Source organism: Rhinopithecus bieti, unplaced genomic scaffold, assembly GCF_001698545.2.
Source record: "Rhinopithecus bieti isolate Rb0 unplaced genomic scaffold, ASM169854v2 scaffold_15776, whole genome shotgun sequence".
Taxonomy (NCBI): domain Eukaryota; kingdom Metazoa; phylum Chordata; class Mammalia; order Primates; family Cercopithecidae; genus Rhinopithecus; species Rhinopithecus bieti.
Window position 1 is genome coordinate 2380384 of NW_016808836.1, and position 16678 is coordinate 2397061.

General features: G+C 50.3%; 1 protein-coding gene across 1 annotated transcript in view; it reads left to right on the forward strand.

Moving 5' to 3' along the window:
• SPTBN4 (spectrin beta, non-erythrocytic 4) overlaps positions 1 to 16678 on the forward strand; it is a 114870-nt gene that overhangs the window by 25369 nt on the left and 72823 nt on the right. Inside the window, 9 exon segments of the mRNA XM_017887463.1 lie at positions 974 to 1147; positions 4425 to 4516; positions 6279 to 6359; positions 8918 to 9033; positions 13113 to 13225; positions 13321 to 13508; positions 13583 to 13700; positions 13968 to 14126; positions 15113 to 15415. Of these exon segments, the coding sequence (XP_017742952.1) occupies positions 974 to 1147; positions 4425 to 4516; positions 6279 to 6359; positions 8918 to 9033; positions 13113 to 13225; positions 13321 to 13508; positions 13583 to 13700; positions 13968 to 14126; positions 15113 to 15415 (1344 nt within the window).

The following is a 16678-nucleotide window of genomic DNA, read 5'->3' on the forward strand; positions in this document are numbered from 1 at the left end:
CAGGAGGCGGAGGTTGCAGTAAGCCAAGATCGCACGACTGCACTCCAGCCTGGGCGACAGAGCGAGACTCCGTCTCAAAAACAACAACAACAAAAGCAAAAAAAAAAAAAAAAAAAAAAAAAAAAAAAAAAAAAAAAAAAGAGTAGGAACCAACGCTGTTGGAAGTGAGCTATAAACATGGGGAAGATCACTGGGGCAGGGCGGAGCTTAATTGGAATGGGCGTGGCTCTGGGTAGGGACCATAAAGGGAAGCAGTGAGGCAGAGGCAGCGAGGGGTGTGACACAGGATTTTTTTTTTTAGACGAAGTCTCGCTCCCTCACCCAGACTGGAGTGCAGTGGCACGATCTCGGCTCACTGCAGCCTCCGCCTCCCGGGTTCAAATGATTCTCCTGCCTCAGCCTCCCGAGTAGCTGGACTCGCCGGAGCGCGCTGCCACGCCTGGCTAATTTTTGTATTTTTAGTAGAGAGAGTGTTTTGCCTTGCTGGCCAGGCTGGTCTCGAACTCCTCGCCTCAAGTGAACCACCCACCTCGGCCTCCCAAAGTGCTGGGATTACAGGCGTGAGCCACCGTGCTCGGGCGGCCATGGGATTAGCGGCAAAACATTGGTGGACGAGAGAGGGATCCAATGCTAGGGCCAGGGCTGTGGCTATGGGCTAGGAGGGCGGGGCTTCATGATGAGGGGGCGTAGTTGTCAGGTTGGAAGTGGGGCGCCTGTGGAAGGGGCAGAGCCAGGGACGTGAATAAGCCTTGAAGGGATGTGACTGTTGAAAGGGTCTGGCTGTGGGACGGGGCAGAGCTTCTTTAGAAGGACTGAGTCCTGCGTCTTAGTTGAAATGAGAAGAGGATAGCCTGATCCTGGACACGTAGGGGGCGTGGTCATGGGAGGCGGCTTCTTTGGAAGGGGCGGGGCCGAGGGAGCCATGCTCCTGTCTGTCCAGACCCCCGATCGCCCACCGCCCCTGTCGTCCTAGCCCAGGCCCACGCGCGGCCGCATGCGGATCCACTCACTGGAGAACGTGGACAAGGCGCTGCAGTTTCTGAAGGAGCAGCGTGTGCACCTGGAGAACGTGGGTTCGCATGACATCGTGGATGGGAATCACCGGCTGACGCTGGGGCTGGTCTGGACCATCATCCTGCGCTTCCAGGTGACCCTCGAGTGGCCCCTGCCAAGCCTTGCAACAGTAGGATTTAGGAAGGCATTCCCCCACCATTTACCTATTCATTCATTCTTTCCAATAATATCCTTTTTTTTTTTTTTTTTTGAGATGGAATCTCTCTCTGTGGCCCAGGCTGGAGTGCTGTGGCGTGATCTCTGCTCACTGCAAGCCCCATCTACCGGGTTCACGCGATTCTCCTGCCTCAACCTCCTGAGTAGCTGGGACTACAGGCGCCCACCACCAGGCCCGGCTAATTTTTTGTAGTTTTAGTAGAGACGGGGTTTCACCGTGTTAGCCAGGATGATCTCGATCTCCTGACCTTGTGATCCGCCTGTCTCGGCCTCCCAAAGTGCTGGGATTACAGGCTTGAGCCACCGTGCCCGGCCAGTAATATCCTAATATGCTGGAATCCTATTCCAGGTGGTAGGGATGAAAATAATGATGAAAGTAATTGTCATATCACCACCATCACGATAATCATGTTGTATCCACCCTGTTCCAAACACTGTTCTAAGCACTTGACATTTAATACACATAGCAACCCCATAAATTAGACACTATTTATTAGCCCATTTTGCCAGTGAGGAAATGGAAGCCCAGATAGGAGGTGTCATCTGCCCAGGATCACACATAGCTGGGTGTTGGAGTTGAAATTAGAATCCAGGCAATCTTAATCCAGTATAGAGACAAATAGACAAAGATGTGCCTTTTAGGAGCTTACATTGTGGTGAGAAGAACAATGAATAATAGTAGAGACAGTGTTTTGCCATGTTGGCTAGGCTGGTCTCGAACTCCTCGCCTCAAGTGATCCACCCGCCTCAGCCTCCCAAAGTGCTGGGATTATAGGCATGAGCCACTGTGCCTGGGCAGCCACGGGCTTAATGGCAAAACACTGGTGGACGAGAGAGGGATCCAATGCATAATGATGCATAATAAATACATAAATATTTAAAGAAGACATGTATGGAAAAAGGACCAGTTCTAGTTAGAGAAGAAGTGTAAAAAGCTATGCAGGGCCAGGTGAAGTGGCCTGTAATCCCAGCACTTTGGGAGGCTGAGGTGGGAGGAACACTGAGGCCAGGAGTGTGAGACCAGCCTGGCCAACTTAATGAGACCTTTAAAATTTTTAAAAAATTAGCTGGGTATGGTGGTGGTGCGTGCCTGTGGTCCCAGCTACTCAGGAGGCTGAGGCAGGAGAATCGCTTGAACCTGGGAGGCAGAGGTTGCAGTGAGCTGAGATCGCACCATTGCGCTGTAGCCTGGGCAACAAAAGCGAAACCCCATCTCAAAAAGAAAAGAAAGAAAGGAAGAAAGGAAAGAAAAGAAAGAAAAGAGCCAGGCGCGGTGGCTCACGCCTGTAATCCCAGCACTCTGGGAGGCTGAGGCGGGTGGATCACGAAGTCAGGAGATCAAGACCATTCTAGCTAACACGGTGAAATCCCGTCTCTACTAAAAATACAAAAAATTAGCTGGGCATGGTGGTGGGCGCCTGTAGTCCCAGCTACTCGGGAGGCTGAGGCAGGAGAATGGCATGAATCCGGGAGGTGGAGCTTGCAGTGAGCCTAGATTGCGCCACTGCACTCCAGCCTAGGCGACAGAGCGAGACTCTGTCTCAAAAAAAAAAAGAAAGAAAAGAAAGAAAAAGTAAAGAGAAAGAAAGAAAGAGAGAGAGAGTGAAGGAGGGAGGGAGGGAGGGAAGGGAGGAAGGAAGGAAGGAAGGAAGGAAGGAAGGAAGGAAGGGAGGGAGGGAGGGAGGGAGGGAGGGAAGAAGGAAGGAAAGAAAGATCCCTCTGGGTTGGAGCTGTTCACCAACATTGGGAGCCAGGAGCCCAGGGAGGAGGATGAAGTTGGATCAGGGTGGGACTATGTGGAGGCAAAAGGGGGCAGGGGCTGGGGAGACACTCAGGGAGTGGAGTACACAGGCCTTATGGGAGGGGAGAGGGAGAGGGTGTCCAGGGGAAGACTCAGAGCTCTGACCTGGGGACTAGAGGATGATGGGGCTGCCCTGAGACAGGGACAGGTAGAAGGAGCAGGTTTGAGGAACACCCTGAGGGCCAGTTTGAAATGGGTCCACTGGTTATGGGTCCAGGACATTGGAGAGCTGGGGGACATCTGGGAGTCCACTGGGTCCTGGGCATGGAGCTCAGGGGACAAAGAGACACTGGAGACAGGTACAGACACTGTCAGTACGAAATTGAGGAATGAGATCATGAGAGTGGGAGATCACTGCTGGCAGCTGGAGCCTTGCAGTACAGGCTGGGACCTCCTTGGAAGGGTCTTGGTTCTTTCCCTTGAAACCCACATCCCAAACCTAGTTCCTAAATCCAGGACCCAAGTCTCAGATATCCACCTTAGGCTCTAGAATCCACTCTAGATTCTAGGCCATTCAGAGCTTTATCAAACACTACTAAGTGAGATACAACAGTGCACAAAACAGGTAAACATCCCTGTGGTCCTGGAGCTTTTCCATTTTAGTGGGGAAAGCAGTAAATCTGATGAAAAGATAAAATGTATAGGCTGTGGTAAATGCTAAGAAGATAATAAAACAGTGAAGGGGATATGAAATTTGGGTATGTGATGAGATTTAAAATCAAATGGTCAGTGAAGGCCTTAGAGAGAAGGTCACATTTGAGTAAAGACCTGAAGGAGGTTGGAGCCATGTAGGACTTGGGGAAAGGATGTTCCAGTTAGAGGGAACAGCCAGTGCTAAAGGACCAAGGAGGGAGAATGCTCGTGATTCAGGGAAGAGGCCAGCAGGTATGGAGTGGAGTGAGCTGTTGAAGATGAGGTCATCAATTTACTGAAGGGTGATCATGGGAACTTTCAATTTTACCTTGAATGAAACAGAGATACGGAGGGTGTTGATAAGAGGAGCAAGGATCTGATTTGAGTGTTCGCAGGGTCCCTCTCTCTGCCATGTGGGTAACAGATTGTGGATGCAGGAGTGGGGAGATCAGCATGAAGGCCACCACACTAGCCTGGGCAGGAGACAGCAGTGACTTAGACCAAGAAAGTGGCCCAGATGCTCAGTTTGGAGGCTTCCTTGGAAACTGAGACCTGAGTCCTAACTGCTCCCATAATTGTGGATGTCCTGGCCCACTCCAGAACTTATCCTCACACTCCTGAACCCCGACTCCAAGCTAGAAGCTGCCTCCCCCATCTCATCTGTCACCTGCCACCCTCTCTGGTAGCAGATGGTGAGTGGGGGGTGTCTCCAAGCCTCAAGCTCTCCAGGCCCTGGTAGCCATTTTTTGTATCTTCACAGATTCAAGTCATCAAAATTGAGACTGAGGACAACAGAGAGACACGCTCAGCTAAGGATGCTCTGCTCTTGTGGTGTCAGATGAAGACAGCTGGGTAAGCACCCCCACCACCTTCCTTAGGAGGTTAGGCAAGTGGTCCCCTAACCTCTACAGTTCCTTCCCAGACAAGAGCTCAAGAGGCAGCCCATGTCTTCAGAGTCAAAAAGTTACATCTGAAGCTAATCAACTGGTAAATAAAATATATCCACTTCTCCAGCCTTGACTAATAATCCTTCCTAACATGCTGGAAGGACAGGTTCAAATGTATTTATTTACTTAGAGACAGGGTCTTGCTCTGTCACCCGGGCTGGAGTGCAGTGGCACGATCATAGCTCACTGAAGCCTTGACCTCCTAGGTTCCAGTGATCCTCCCTTCTCAGCCTCCTAAGTAGCTGGGACCACTGCGCCCCACCCAGTTTCAAATGTAGAACTCTTGGCCTCACTGGGCACAGTGTCTCATGCCTATCACTTTGGGAGAATGAGGTGGAAGGATTACTTGAGGCTAGGGCTTTGAGACCAGCCTAGGCAACATAGCAAGACCCCATCTCTACAAAAAGTTGGTTTGTTGTTGTTGTTGTTGTTGGACACATGTCTATAGTCATAGCTTCTCAGGTTCTCAGGAGGCTGAGATGGGAGGATTATTTGAGTCCAGGAGTTCAAGGGTACAGTGAGCTACAATCATGCTACTGCACTCCAGCCTAGGCTACAGAGCAAGACCCTGTCTGGAAAATAAATAACAAACAAATAAATAAATAAAAATAAAATAGAGCTCTTGGACTCCTCAGAGACCAGTGCTGGAAAGAGGTGAACTGTCCCCAGCCTGCTCTCTTCTCTCTGTCCCCCATCCCATTTCATCCTACATTTCAAGAGATCTCACATTCACCTATGTGGACCTTCAGTGCTATGTCTAAGCTCAGGCCACCCTCTCCCGCTATGAGCATCACCCTTCTGCCTCACAGGGCATACACAGGAAAGTTCAAAGTCCTGGGTCCCTTCAGTGTGGCTGAGCTGGTGGCGGGGTGGAGTGCAGGCTCTACTGGGCAGGTTCCCTTGGGCCCCCAACTCTCTGCCCTGTAGGGAGCAGTAAGACCTGAAACTCAATTGTCCTCTGTAGAGCAGCCCCTAGGAGGATGGAGGGAGGGGCAGGTATGGGATGGAGGTGGGCTTCTCTGACTCTCATCCTTCTGGGCTGTCTGTCTTGCAAGGGAGATCATGGGGACTTTTGCCATCTGTTTCTCCATGTGTCTGTCTATCTCTATGTCTGCTTTTCCTTGTGCTTATCTCTTTTCTCCTCCCTCCTTCTCTCCTTTCCTCCTTCCCTTTTCTCTTCCTTCATGTCTCCTTTCTCTCTCCTCTCCTTTCTCTCCCCATCTCTGTCTATATCTTGCTCTCTCCCTGTCTTGTTATCTCTCTGCTTCCTCCTTCTCTCCTTCCCTCTCTTCTCTCTTCTTTCTTTTGCTTCTTTTTCTCTCTTCTCCTGCCATCTATCTATCTATCTATCTATCTATCTATCTATCTATCTATCTATCTGTCTATCTTCTATCAATCTATATATCTATCATCTATCAACCTCTATCTATCTATCTATCTATCTATCTATCTATCTATCTATCTATCTATCTCCTATCTATCATCTATCTATGTATCTACCTATCTCTCTCTCTAACCACCCAACACCCACCCACCCATATATCTTTTGATGTTCTACCCCCTCTCTCTCACCTTCCTTCCCTATCATTCGGTCTCCCTCTTTTTCCCTCTTTCTTCCCTCCTAACTCTCCCCATCTCTGCCTCCATTTCTCCCTTCACACTTCCAGTTACCCTGAGGTAAACATCCAGAATTTCACCACCAGCTGGCGGGACGGCTTGGCCTTCAATGCCCTCATTCACCGGCACAGGTACCACTTGGCATGGGGCAGCCCAGCCCTGCCCTGCACCCTCCCATATCCCCGCAGCTGCACACCTGTACGTGTACGTGTGTAGATGGCACACACAGACATAAAGACCTATCCCTTCACCTCTACACGCACATACACTTTTCTTTCCCTTCATACACATGTCCTGCACATTTACACACAGGGACACCCACATAGGCTCCTGCCCAGGCCACGTACCCTGTGCACACATGGGCACACACAAGCCCTCGCACAGATGTGTGCACACACACAGATACCCACACACGTGCACAGCCTGCCTGCAGGATAGGAAGCTCAGTCCCCTGTCACTGTCCATGTTGCTATGTACCCAGCACCTCCTCCTATCAGAAAATGCTTTCTCAGGCTGGGCACGGTGGCTCACGCTTGTAATCCCTGCACTTTGGGAGGCTGAGGCGGGCGGATCACCTGATGTCAGGAGTTCAAGACCAGCCTGGCCAACATGGCAAAACCCCATTTCTACTAAAAAAAAAAAAAAAAAAAAAAAAATTAGCCAGGCATAGTGGTGCACTCCTGTAATCCCAGCTACCGGGGAGGCTGAGGCAGGAGAATCGCTTGAACCTAAGAGGTGGAGGTTGCAATGAGCCAAGATTGTGCCACTGCACTCCAGCATGGACAACAGTCAGACTCCACCCCTACCCCCACCCAAAAGAAAAGAAAAGAAAAGAAAAGAAAAGAAAAGAAAAGAAAAGAAAAGAAAAGAAAAGAAAATGCTTCCTCAAAGTGAGCCCTTAGAGTCCCCGTCCCTGTACACCCACGGATTGATAACTTGGGGCCTGCCATTGAAATGGCTGAGGATCAGACACCCACACAAATTATACACACATCATCATCGTCCACATGACATATCGGGGAAACTGAGTCTCAGGTGCAGGAAGGGGCTTGTGGTGGTGTAGCAGAAGCCAGAATCCAGCTTTTTCTGCTGCGGACACCTGTCCACTCACAATCCCTGCCTCTTACACCTACACACACTCGTACACACATGGGGAAGCCCAGACCCACCTCCATACACAGATACTCAGAAGCTGCACCAGGGTCATCCTCACACTAGGTGACATTTGCTCAGTATTTTCTATGCACAGGAACTGTTCTAAGTGCTTCCCACTAAAGCATTCAATAGTCAATGTATCCATTCAATGTGTCCGATCCACCTGTGGGCAGGTACTATTTTATTTATTTATTTATTTTGAGGGTGAGTCTCACTCTGTTGCCCAGGCTGGAGTGCAGTGGCACGATCTCAGCTCACTGCAACCTCTGCTTCCCAGATTCAAGCGATTCTCCTGCCTCAGCCTCCTGAGTAGCTAGGATTACAGGCGCCCACCACCACACCCAGATAATTGTTTTATTTTTAGTAGAGATGAGGTTTCACCATGTTGGCCAGGCTGGTCTTGAATTCCTGACCTCAGGTGATCCTCGGCCTCCAAAGTAGCTGGGATTACAGGCGTGTGCCACCATGCCTGGCTAATTTTGTATGTTTACTGGAGATGGAGTTTCATCATTTGGGCCAGGCTGGTTTCAAACTCCTGACCTCAAGTGATCTGCCTGACTTAGCCTTCCAAAGTGCTGGGATTACAGGCATGAGCCACTATGCCTGGCCGGCAGGTACTATTATTATCTCCATTTTAGAAGAAACCAAAGCACAGAGAAACGCAGTAGCTCACCCAGAGTGACACAACCAGGATGTGATCAAGCTGGGGCTCAAGCTCTGACGAACTGGCTCTGGTCCCCACACTTCTAACCACTGCATAACACCACGTAAGAACCCCCAAAGTAAGCATATATATGTCCACTGGTACATGTGTCCTGGCCAGGCACAGTGGCTCACACCTGTAATCCCGGCACTTTGGGAAGCCTAGGCACGTGGATCACTTGGGTTCAGGAGTTCGAGACCAGCCTGGCCAACATGGTGAAACCCTGTCTCTACTAAAAATATAAAAATTAGTGGAATTAGCAGGGCGTGGTGGTGCACATCTGTAATCCCAGCTACTTGGGAGGCCGAGGCAGGAGAATTGCTTGAACCCTGGAGACGGAGGTTGCAGTGAGCTGAGATCGCACTCCTGCACTCCAGCCTGGGTGACAGAGTGAGACTGCATCTCAAAAAAAAAAAAAAAAAGAAAAAGAAAAAAGAAAAGAAGTACATGTGTCCTTACACAACACACATAAGGGCTGTACACACTCGTATTGTCATAGGACTTCATAGACATACACAGGCATGCACCATGTGAGCTCATCTCTTCCAAGCACACTCAGGCTGGCCTACCCATTCGTCTGTGTGCACAGGCCGGCCCAGCTACAAATGCACATGCACACACACATTCCTGGGAACCCACAGAGACATGCCTGCGTCCATCACATTCACATCATGGCTAAATGCTGCACAGCACACACAGTGTGCCTGTTGGCTAGATTGTGCCCTTGTGCCCCTTACCCTGGGTGGTGCTCAGACAAGGGTGACTTCCTCCCTGCTTGCCCGCCGGCTCTGGAGCCTGCCTGCTGCCTGCCTGCTCTGTGCCCCTGCCCAGGCCGGATCTCGTGGACTTCAGCAAACTCACCAAGTCCAACGCCAACTACAACCTGCAGAGAGCCTTCCGCACAGCTGAGCAGCACCTGGGGCTGGCGAGGCTGCTGGATCCTGAAGGTGAGTCTCGCGCGGGCCCAGCCCGGACTTCCTCTTGAGGGACTCCCAACCCCAATGCCATGTCAAACTCAACTCCATGCCACCCCAGCACCATCCCAAATCCTGAGATCTCTCCAAATCCCAACTCTCTCCTCAGCCTCCTCCCCTTCTGCCTCCCCTTCCTCCTGTGCGATCTCTCCCACGTTCCATCCTCACACCTCTTCCTCTCTCATCCTCAACCCTGTCCCAAAGTAACCCCTCCTCTTCCCCATTAGCAATTTCCTCCCATCCCCAACACCCTCCCCAACCCCGCTTTCAACCATCTCCCCCAAAACCAACTCCCAGTCCCCTACCCCAGCCCCAAACCCAATGGCACCTCCAACGCCATCGCCACCCCTAATGCCACCCCATCTTCAAGTGTCTCCATCCCCACATCTTCAGCTCCAGCTCCATTCCTATCCCTGCGCTAATCCATTTCCAACCTCATTTCGCCCTAGCCCATCCCCATGTCTACCTCTCCTACAACTCCATCCTCATCCTCAGCTGCTTTTCCTTTTCCAGTCTATCCCTAACCCCATCCCTGACTTCAGCCTCAGCCCCAATCCAGGATCAGCCCTGACACCCATCTCCCATTCCGAATCAAACTGGTCCCTTCCTCTGAGCTCTACTGTCTGCCAAATACCTGGCTGGGAACTTTATCAGAGCTATTCACTTTCATCTTCACACTGACCTGGTTAGAGAGAATTTATCAACCCTGTTTTATTTTATTTTATTTATGTATTTATGTATGTATGTATGTATGTATGTATTTATTGGGACAGAGTCTGGCTCTGTTGCCCAGGCGGAGTGCAGTGGCATGATCTCGGCTCATTGCAACCTCAGCCTCCCAGGCTCAAGTGATTCTCCCATCTCAGCCTCCCAAGTAGCTGGGACTACAAGCGTGTGCCATCACACCTGGCTAATTTTTGTATTTTTAGTAGAGATGGAGTTTCACCATGTTGCCCAGGCTGGTCTCAAACTTCTGACCTCAGGTGATCTGCCCACTTCAGCCTCCTAAACTGTTGGAATTATAGGTGTGAGTCACTGCACCTGGCCATTTTATTTTACTTATTTGTTTTTATTCACTTATTTATTATTCTTATATTTATTTATTTATTTTTTGAGACAGTCTTGTTCTGTCACAGACTGGCATGCAGTGGCGGCGATCCCAGCTCACTGCAACCTCCACCTCCCAGGTTCAAGTGATTCTCCTGCCTCAGCCTCCCAAGTAACTGGGACTACAGGTGCATGCCACCAAGCCTGGCTATTTTTTTTTGTATTTTTAGCAGAGATGGGGTTTCACCATTGTTGGCCAGGCTAGTCTCAAACTCCTGACCTCAAGTGATCTGCTCGCCTCGTCCTCCCAAAGAGCTGGGATTACAGGCATGAGCTACCGCACCTGGCCTACTTATTTATTTTTTTATCCAACTGAATTTAATATTTAAACCCTGTTTAATTATTATTATTATTTTTGAAACAGGGTCTCACTGTGTTGCCCAGACTGGAGTGCAGTGGTCTGATCTTGGCTCACTGAAGCTTCAACCTTCTGTGCTCAAGCGATCCTTCCACCTCAGCCTCCTGAGTAGCTGGGGCTATAGGTGTGCACCACCATGCTCAGCTAATTTTTGATTTTTTTTTTTTTTTTTAGAGATGGGGTCTCACTATGTTGCCCAGGCTGGTCTCAAACTCCTGGACTCAAGCGATCCTCCCACCTTGACCTCCCAAAGTGCCTGGGATTACAGGCCTGAGTCACATTCCTGGCTTAACCTGTCTTCTAAAGTGATGAGAATGACAGCTCAGGGATGTGACGTCACTTGCCCAGCATCACACTGAAAATCAGGAAACCAGACCTTATGGCTCCAGAATTCATGGTTTTAATCAGTCCTCTACCCTGCCTCTTATGGCTGTATCCTATGCTCAGTGCCTGGTACATAGTAGGTGCTAATGGATGTCAGTTGGACAACACAGTGAAGAATAAAGGCCAGGTATACTGTTGTGCATCCAATGGGTAAATTAAAATGATATCAATCGGGCATGGTGATGGCTCATGCCTGTAATCCCAGCACTTTGGGAGGTTAAGGCAAGAGGATCGCTTGAGGCCAGAAGTTCAGGACCAGCCTGGGCAACATAGCAAAATCCCATTTCTACGGAAAAAAAAAAAAAAAAAAAAAAAAGGGAAAAAAAAAAAAAAAAAAAAAAAAAGAAAAAAAAAAAGAAAGAAATGAAAAATCTTAGCTGAGCATGGTGGCACACACCTGTAGTCCCAGCTACACAGGAGGCCAAGGCAGGAGGATCACTTTAGCCCAGGAGTTTAAGCTGCAGTGAGCTCTGATTGCAACACTGCACTCCAGATCCCGACTCAAAAAGCAAAAACAACAACCAATTAAAATGATGTTAGAATTTGTTGAGCTTCCCCTCTGTGCCAGGCTGGTCTTTCTAATACTTACATTGTTCCCAGGAGGCAGGAACCATGATCATCTTTATTATAACAATGGGGAAACTGAGGCTCAGAGAAGCCAGATTATTTTCTAAGGACATGCAGTAAGTGTTGAACTGGGATTCAAGTGGATGCTGCCCCCAAAGCCTGTTTCTTGACATCAAGCCTCGTGCACCATTTGTAAGCTAACCAAATTTTTATTTAGCATCTACTGTGTGCCGGGGAAGGCAGAACAGTGGTAACTAAGACAGGCATATGGCCGGGCATAGTGGCCCATGCCTATAGTCCCAGCACTATGGGAGGCTGAGGCAGGAGGATTGTTTCAGCCCAAGAGTTCAAGATCAGCCTGGGCAACACAGTGAGACCCTGTCTCTATTTTATAAAAAAGAAAAAGTCTATTAAAAAAAAATTACAAAAACTTAGCTGGGCGTGGTGGTGCGTGCCTGTAATCTCAGCTACTTGGGAGGCTGAGGCATGAGAATCGCTTGAACCTGGGAGGCAGAGGTTGCAGTAGGTCAAGATCACGCCATTGTGCTCCAGCCTGGGCGACAGCTTGAGACTCTGCCTCAAAAAAAGAAAAGAAAAGAAAAGAATAGAATAAAAGAAAATAAAATAGGCATAGTTTTGTCCTCATGAAGCTCGAGCTCTAGATAATGACATAATCACGTAAGTGAGTAGGTAATTACAAATTGTGATACATTCTGGGAAGGACATCATAAGATGCTAAGAGGAGAATAACATGAGGATTACCAACTATAGACACAGTGAACACGGAAGCTTGTCTAAGGACATTTGAGGTGAGCCAGGCATGGTGGTGCACACCTTTAGTTCTGACTACTCAGGAGGCTGAGGTGGGAGGATTGCTTGAACCTAGGAGTTTGAGGCTGCAGTGACCTATGATTGCACCACTGTGCTTCAGCCTGGACAACAGAGCCAGAGCCAGACTCCATCTCTTGAAAAAAAAAAAAGTAAAAAGTTGAGTTGAGTTCTGAAGCATAAGCGGGAATTAGGAACACAGAAGAGGAACAGTGCTCCAGACAGTGAGAACAGCACATGCAAAGGCCCTGAGGTGGACGGTAGAATGATGTGTTCAAGAAACAAGTGTAGGCTGGGCACCGTGGCTCACATCTGTAATGCCAGCACTTTGGGAGGCCGAGGTGGGCGGATCGCCTGAGGTCAGGAGTTCGAGACCAGCCTGACCAACAGGGTGAAGCCCTGTCTCTGCTAAAAATACAAAATTAGCCAGGCATGGTGGCGCATGCCTGTAACCCCAGCTACTTGGGAGACTGAGACAGGAGAATCGCTTGAACCTGGGAGGTGGAGGTTACAGTGAGGCAAGATCATGCCATTGCACTCCAGCCTGGGCAACAAGAGCAAAACCCCATCTTAAAAAAAGAGAAAAGAAAAGTATAGCTATTTCTCTATGGTGGTTTATATGTGTCAGGCACTATTTAATCCCAGGAGGTAGATTTCTATTTGACAAAACCTGAGGAACAGAGAGGCTAATTATCTTGCCCAAGGTCACACAGCTAGTGAGAGTGGCTTCTCCATCCCTGCACCCAATACCTTCAAGCACTCTGTCAAAGTGCCTACTGTCTTGTTTCCCACTCCCTCTTCCCTCCAGATGTGAACATGGAGGCTCCAGATGAGAAGTCCATCATCACCTACGTAGTCTCTTTCTACCACTATTTCTCCAAGATGAAGGCTCTGGCTGTGGAGGGGAAGCGTATCGGGAAGGTATAAGGAGCCAAGGAGTGGGTGAGTGGGAAGCTGGGAGCTGGCGGCAGGCATGGGTGGGATGAGGCTGACCCCCGCTTCCTCTGCTGTGTCAGGTCTTGGACCAGGTGTTGGAGGTGGGTAAGATCATAGAACGCTACGAGGAGCTGGCGGCCGAGCTGCTGGCCTGGATTCACCGCACCGTGGGCCTCATCAGCAACCAGAAATTTGCCAACTCCTTAAGTGGGGTGCAGCAGCAACTCCAGGCTTTCACGGCCTATTGCACGCTGGAGAAGCCTGTCAAGTGAGGCCCAGCTCTGGAGGGAGGGTGGGAAGGGGTGGCATGACGGCAGGGCTCCTGAGCTCATGCCCCTTCAGGTTCCAGGAGAAGGGGAACCTAGAGGTGCTGCTCTTCAGCATCCAGAGCAAACTGCGTGCCTGCAACCGTCGCCTCTTTGTGCCTCGGGAGGGCTGTGGCATCTGGGATATTGACAAGGTAAGGCCACGGATGCAGGGGAGAGGTGGAGTTGCACTGTGGAGTTGTATAGGTTGCACACTGCTCAAGGGAGTCATTCACATTGTAGGCATGATGGATTAGATACTCATTCTGACAGTTTTTCAGTAGTAAAGTGTCATAAAGAAGCAACATGTTTTCCGATTTGCATGAAGTTGCCATAATGCTATGAGTGGCCTCGGACTAAGTCAAGACCATTAAACTGTGGGGAGCTGTCAGAGTCTGACTGCCTCCTCCCATCTCCTGCAGGCATGGGGTGAGCTGGAGAAGGCTGAGCATGAGCGGGAGGCTGCCCTACGGGCTGAGCTGATTCGGCAGGAGAAGCTGGAACTACTGGCACAGAGGTTTGACCACAAGGTGGCTATGAGAGAGAGCTGGCTGAATGAGAACCAGCGTCTGGTCTCCCAGGTACAAGGTGTAGGGCTTGGCTCCGGGGGAAAGGGAGGGAGAGCGGGGCTGATGGTCCTGGGACCAAAGAGGGAGACTTGATCTCCTAGGCAACAGGGAAGAGTTAGATTAGTTTCCTGGTGATAAATGAGGACGGGAAGGGAGACTTGGTCTTCTAAGTCATTGTTGGGTGAGGGGAATGGGCCAGATCTCCAGGGTAATGGGAGAGTGAGGCTGGTCTTCAGGGTAACTAGAAAGGGCAGAATTAGTCTTTTCAGCAATAGGGGGAGTGTTTTAAATGACAAGAGAGGTTGTATCTTGTGTCTAGGGTAACTCTAGAGGATAGAATTGGTTTCCTAAGTAACAGAGTCAGGTAAACCTGGTCCCTAATCTCCAGGACAGGGGAAGCATGGGCCTGTTTCCTGAGTAACAAGTTTAAGGTTAGAGATGTAACAGGAGGGTGGGACTTGTTTCCAGGGTAACTGGAGAGAGTGGGGCTGGTCTCCAGGGAAACGGGAAAGTGGGGTTGGTCTCTAGGGCAACAGAGGAGGTGGGTCTGTTCTCCAGGGTAACTGGGGAAGATTGGATTGGTCTCCAGGACAACAGGGGAGGGTGGGGTTGATCTCCAGGGTAACTGGAGAGGGTGGCACTGGTCTCCAGGGCTACAAGGGAGGATGGGGCTGGTCTCCAAGGTAACTGTGGAAGATGGGCTGATCTCCAGGGCAACAGGGGAGGGGAGTTGGTCTTTAGAGTAACTGTGGAGGGTGGCGCTGGTCTCCAGGGTAACAAGGGAGGGTGGGGTTGGTCTCCAAGGTAACAGTGGAGGGTGGGGCTGGTCTCCAGGTTACCTGGGTAACAGGGGAGGGCGGGGCTGGTCTCCAGGATAACTAGGGAGGGCAGGGCCGGTCTCCAAGGTAATGGAGGGGGAGTCCCCAGGGTCACACAGGGTCAAGGTAACAGGTGGACTGCTGAGGCAGCATGGGTGAGTGTCTGGCTCACTGCCCCAGGACAACTTTGGGTATGAGTTGCCCGCAGTGGAGGCAGCCATGAAGAAACACGAAGCGATCGAGGCAGACATTGCAGCCTACGAGGAGCGGGTACAGGGTGTGGCAGAGCTGGCCCAGGCATTGGCAGCCGAAGGCTACTACGATATCCGGCGGGTGGCAGCCCAGCGTGACAGCGTCCTGCGCCAGTGGGCCCTGCTAACTGGGCTTGTGGGTGCCCGGCGGACACGGCTCGAGCAGAACCTGGCCCTGCAGAAGGTCTTCCAGGAGATGGTGTACATGGTGGACTGGATGGAGGAGATGCAGGTGCCAGGCGGGGGCCGCGGATGCGGGTGGAGTGCCAGGAGGGAGGGGAGGATACAGACGCTGAAAGCGTTGACAGACAGCTGGAGCTGGAGAGGGAAGGGCAGAGATAGAAGAAGATAAAGAGAAAGCCAGGAAGACAAAAAGAGAGAACGAGAGAGAGAGTGAGAGAAAGATACAGAGATGGACAAGAGAGGCAGACAAAGAAACAGAATGGGAAAGAGACAGAGATGAATAGAGAAATAGAAAAATGTTGGACACGGTGGCTCACACCTGTAATCCCAGCACTCTGGGAGGCTGAGGTGGGCAGATCACTTGAGGTCAGGAGTTTCAGACCAGCCTGGCCAACATGGTGAAACCCCCCGTCTACTAAAAATACAGAACAATTAGCTGGGTGTGGTGGCATGTGCCTGTAGTCCCAGCTATTTGGGAGGCTGAGGTTCAAGAATCGCTTGAATCTAGGAGGCAGAGGCTGCAGTGAGCCAAGATGGTGCCACTGCACTCCAGCCTGGATGACAGAATGTGATTCTGTCTAAAAAAAAAAAAAGAAAGAAAAAAAAGAGAGAAATGAAAAAAGACATGGAGATATAGAGACAGAGTAAGCCAGGGATGCAGACAGAGAGAGTGACAGTTTGAGAGAGAGGGAGAGAAATCAGAGAGACAGAGAGAGGGGGAGGCAGACACAAAGGTGACAATGAAAATCTACATGGCTACAGGAAGATGGGAATCAGTTTGAGAGAGAGAAAGACCTACCAGATCTAGAGAGAGATGAGACAATAAAGATAGAAGCCAGCTGGGCATGGGGGCTTACACCTGCGGTACCAGCACTTTGGGAGGCCGAGGTAGGCAGATTGCTTGAGCCCCAGAGTTTGAGACCAGCCTGGTCAACATAGTGAGATCCTGTCAAAAAAACAAACACAAGGCCGGGCGCGGTGGCTCAAGCCTGTAATCCCAGCACTTTGGGAGGCCGAGGCGGGTGGATCACGAGGTCAGGAGATCGAGACCATCCTGGCTAACACGGTGAAACCCCGTTTCTACTAAAAAATACAAAAAAAAAAAAAAAAAAAAAAAACTAGCCGGGCGAGGTGGCGGGCGCCTACAGTCCCAGCTACTCGGGAGGCTGAGGCAGGAGAATGGCGTAAACCCGGGAGGCAGAGCTTGCAGTGAGCCGAGATCCGGCCGCCGCACTCCAGCCTGGGCGACAGAGCAAGACTCCGTCTCAATAAAACAAAACAAAACAAAACAAAACAAACACAAAAACAAAAA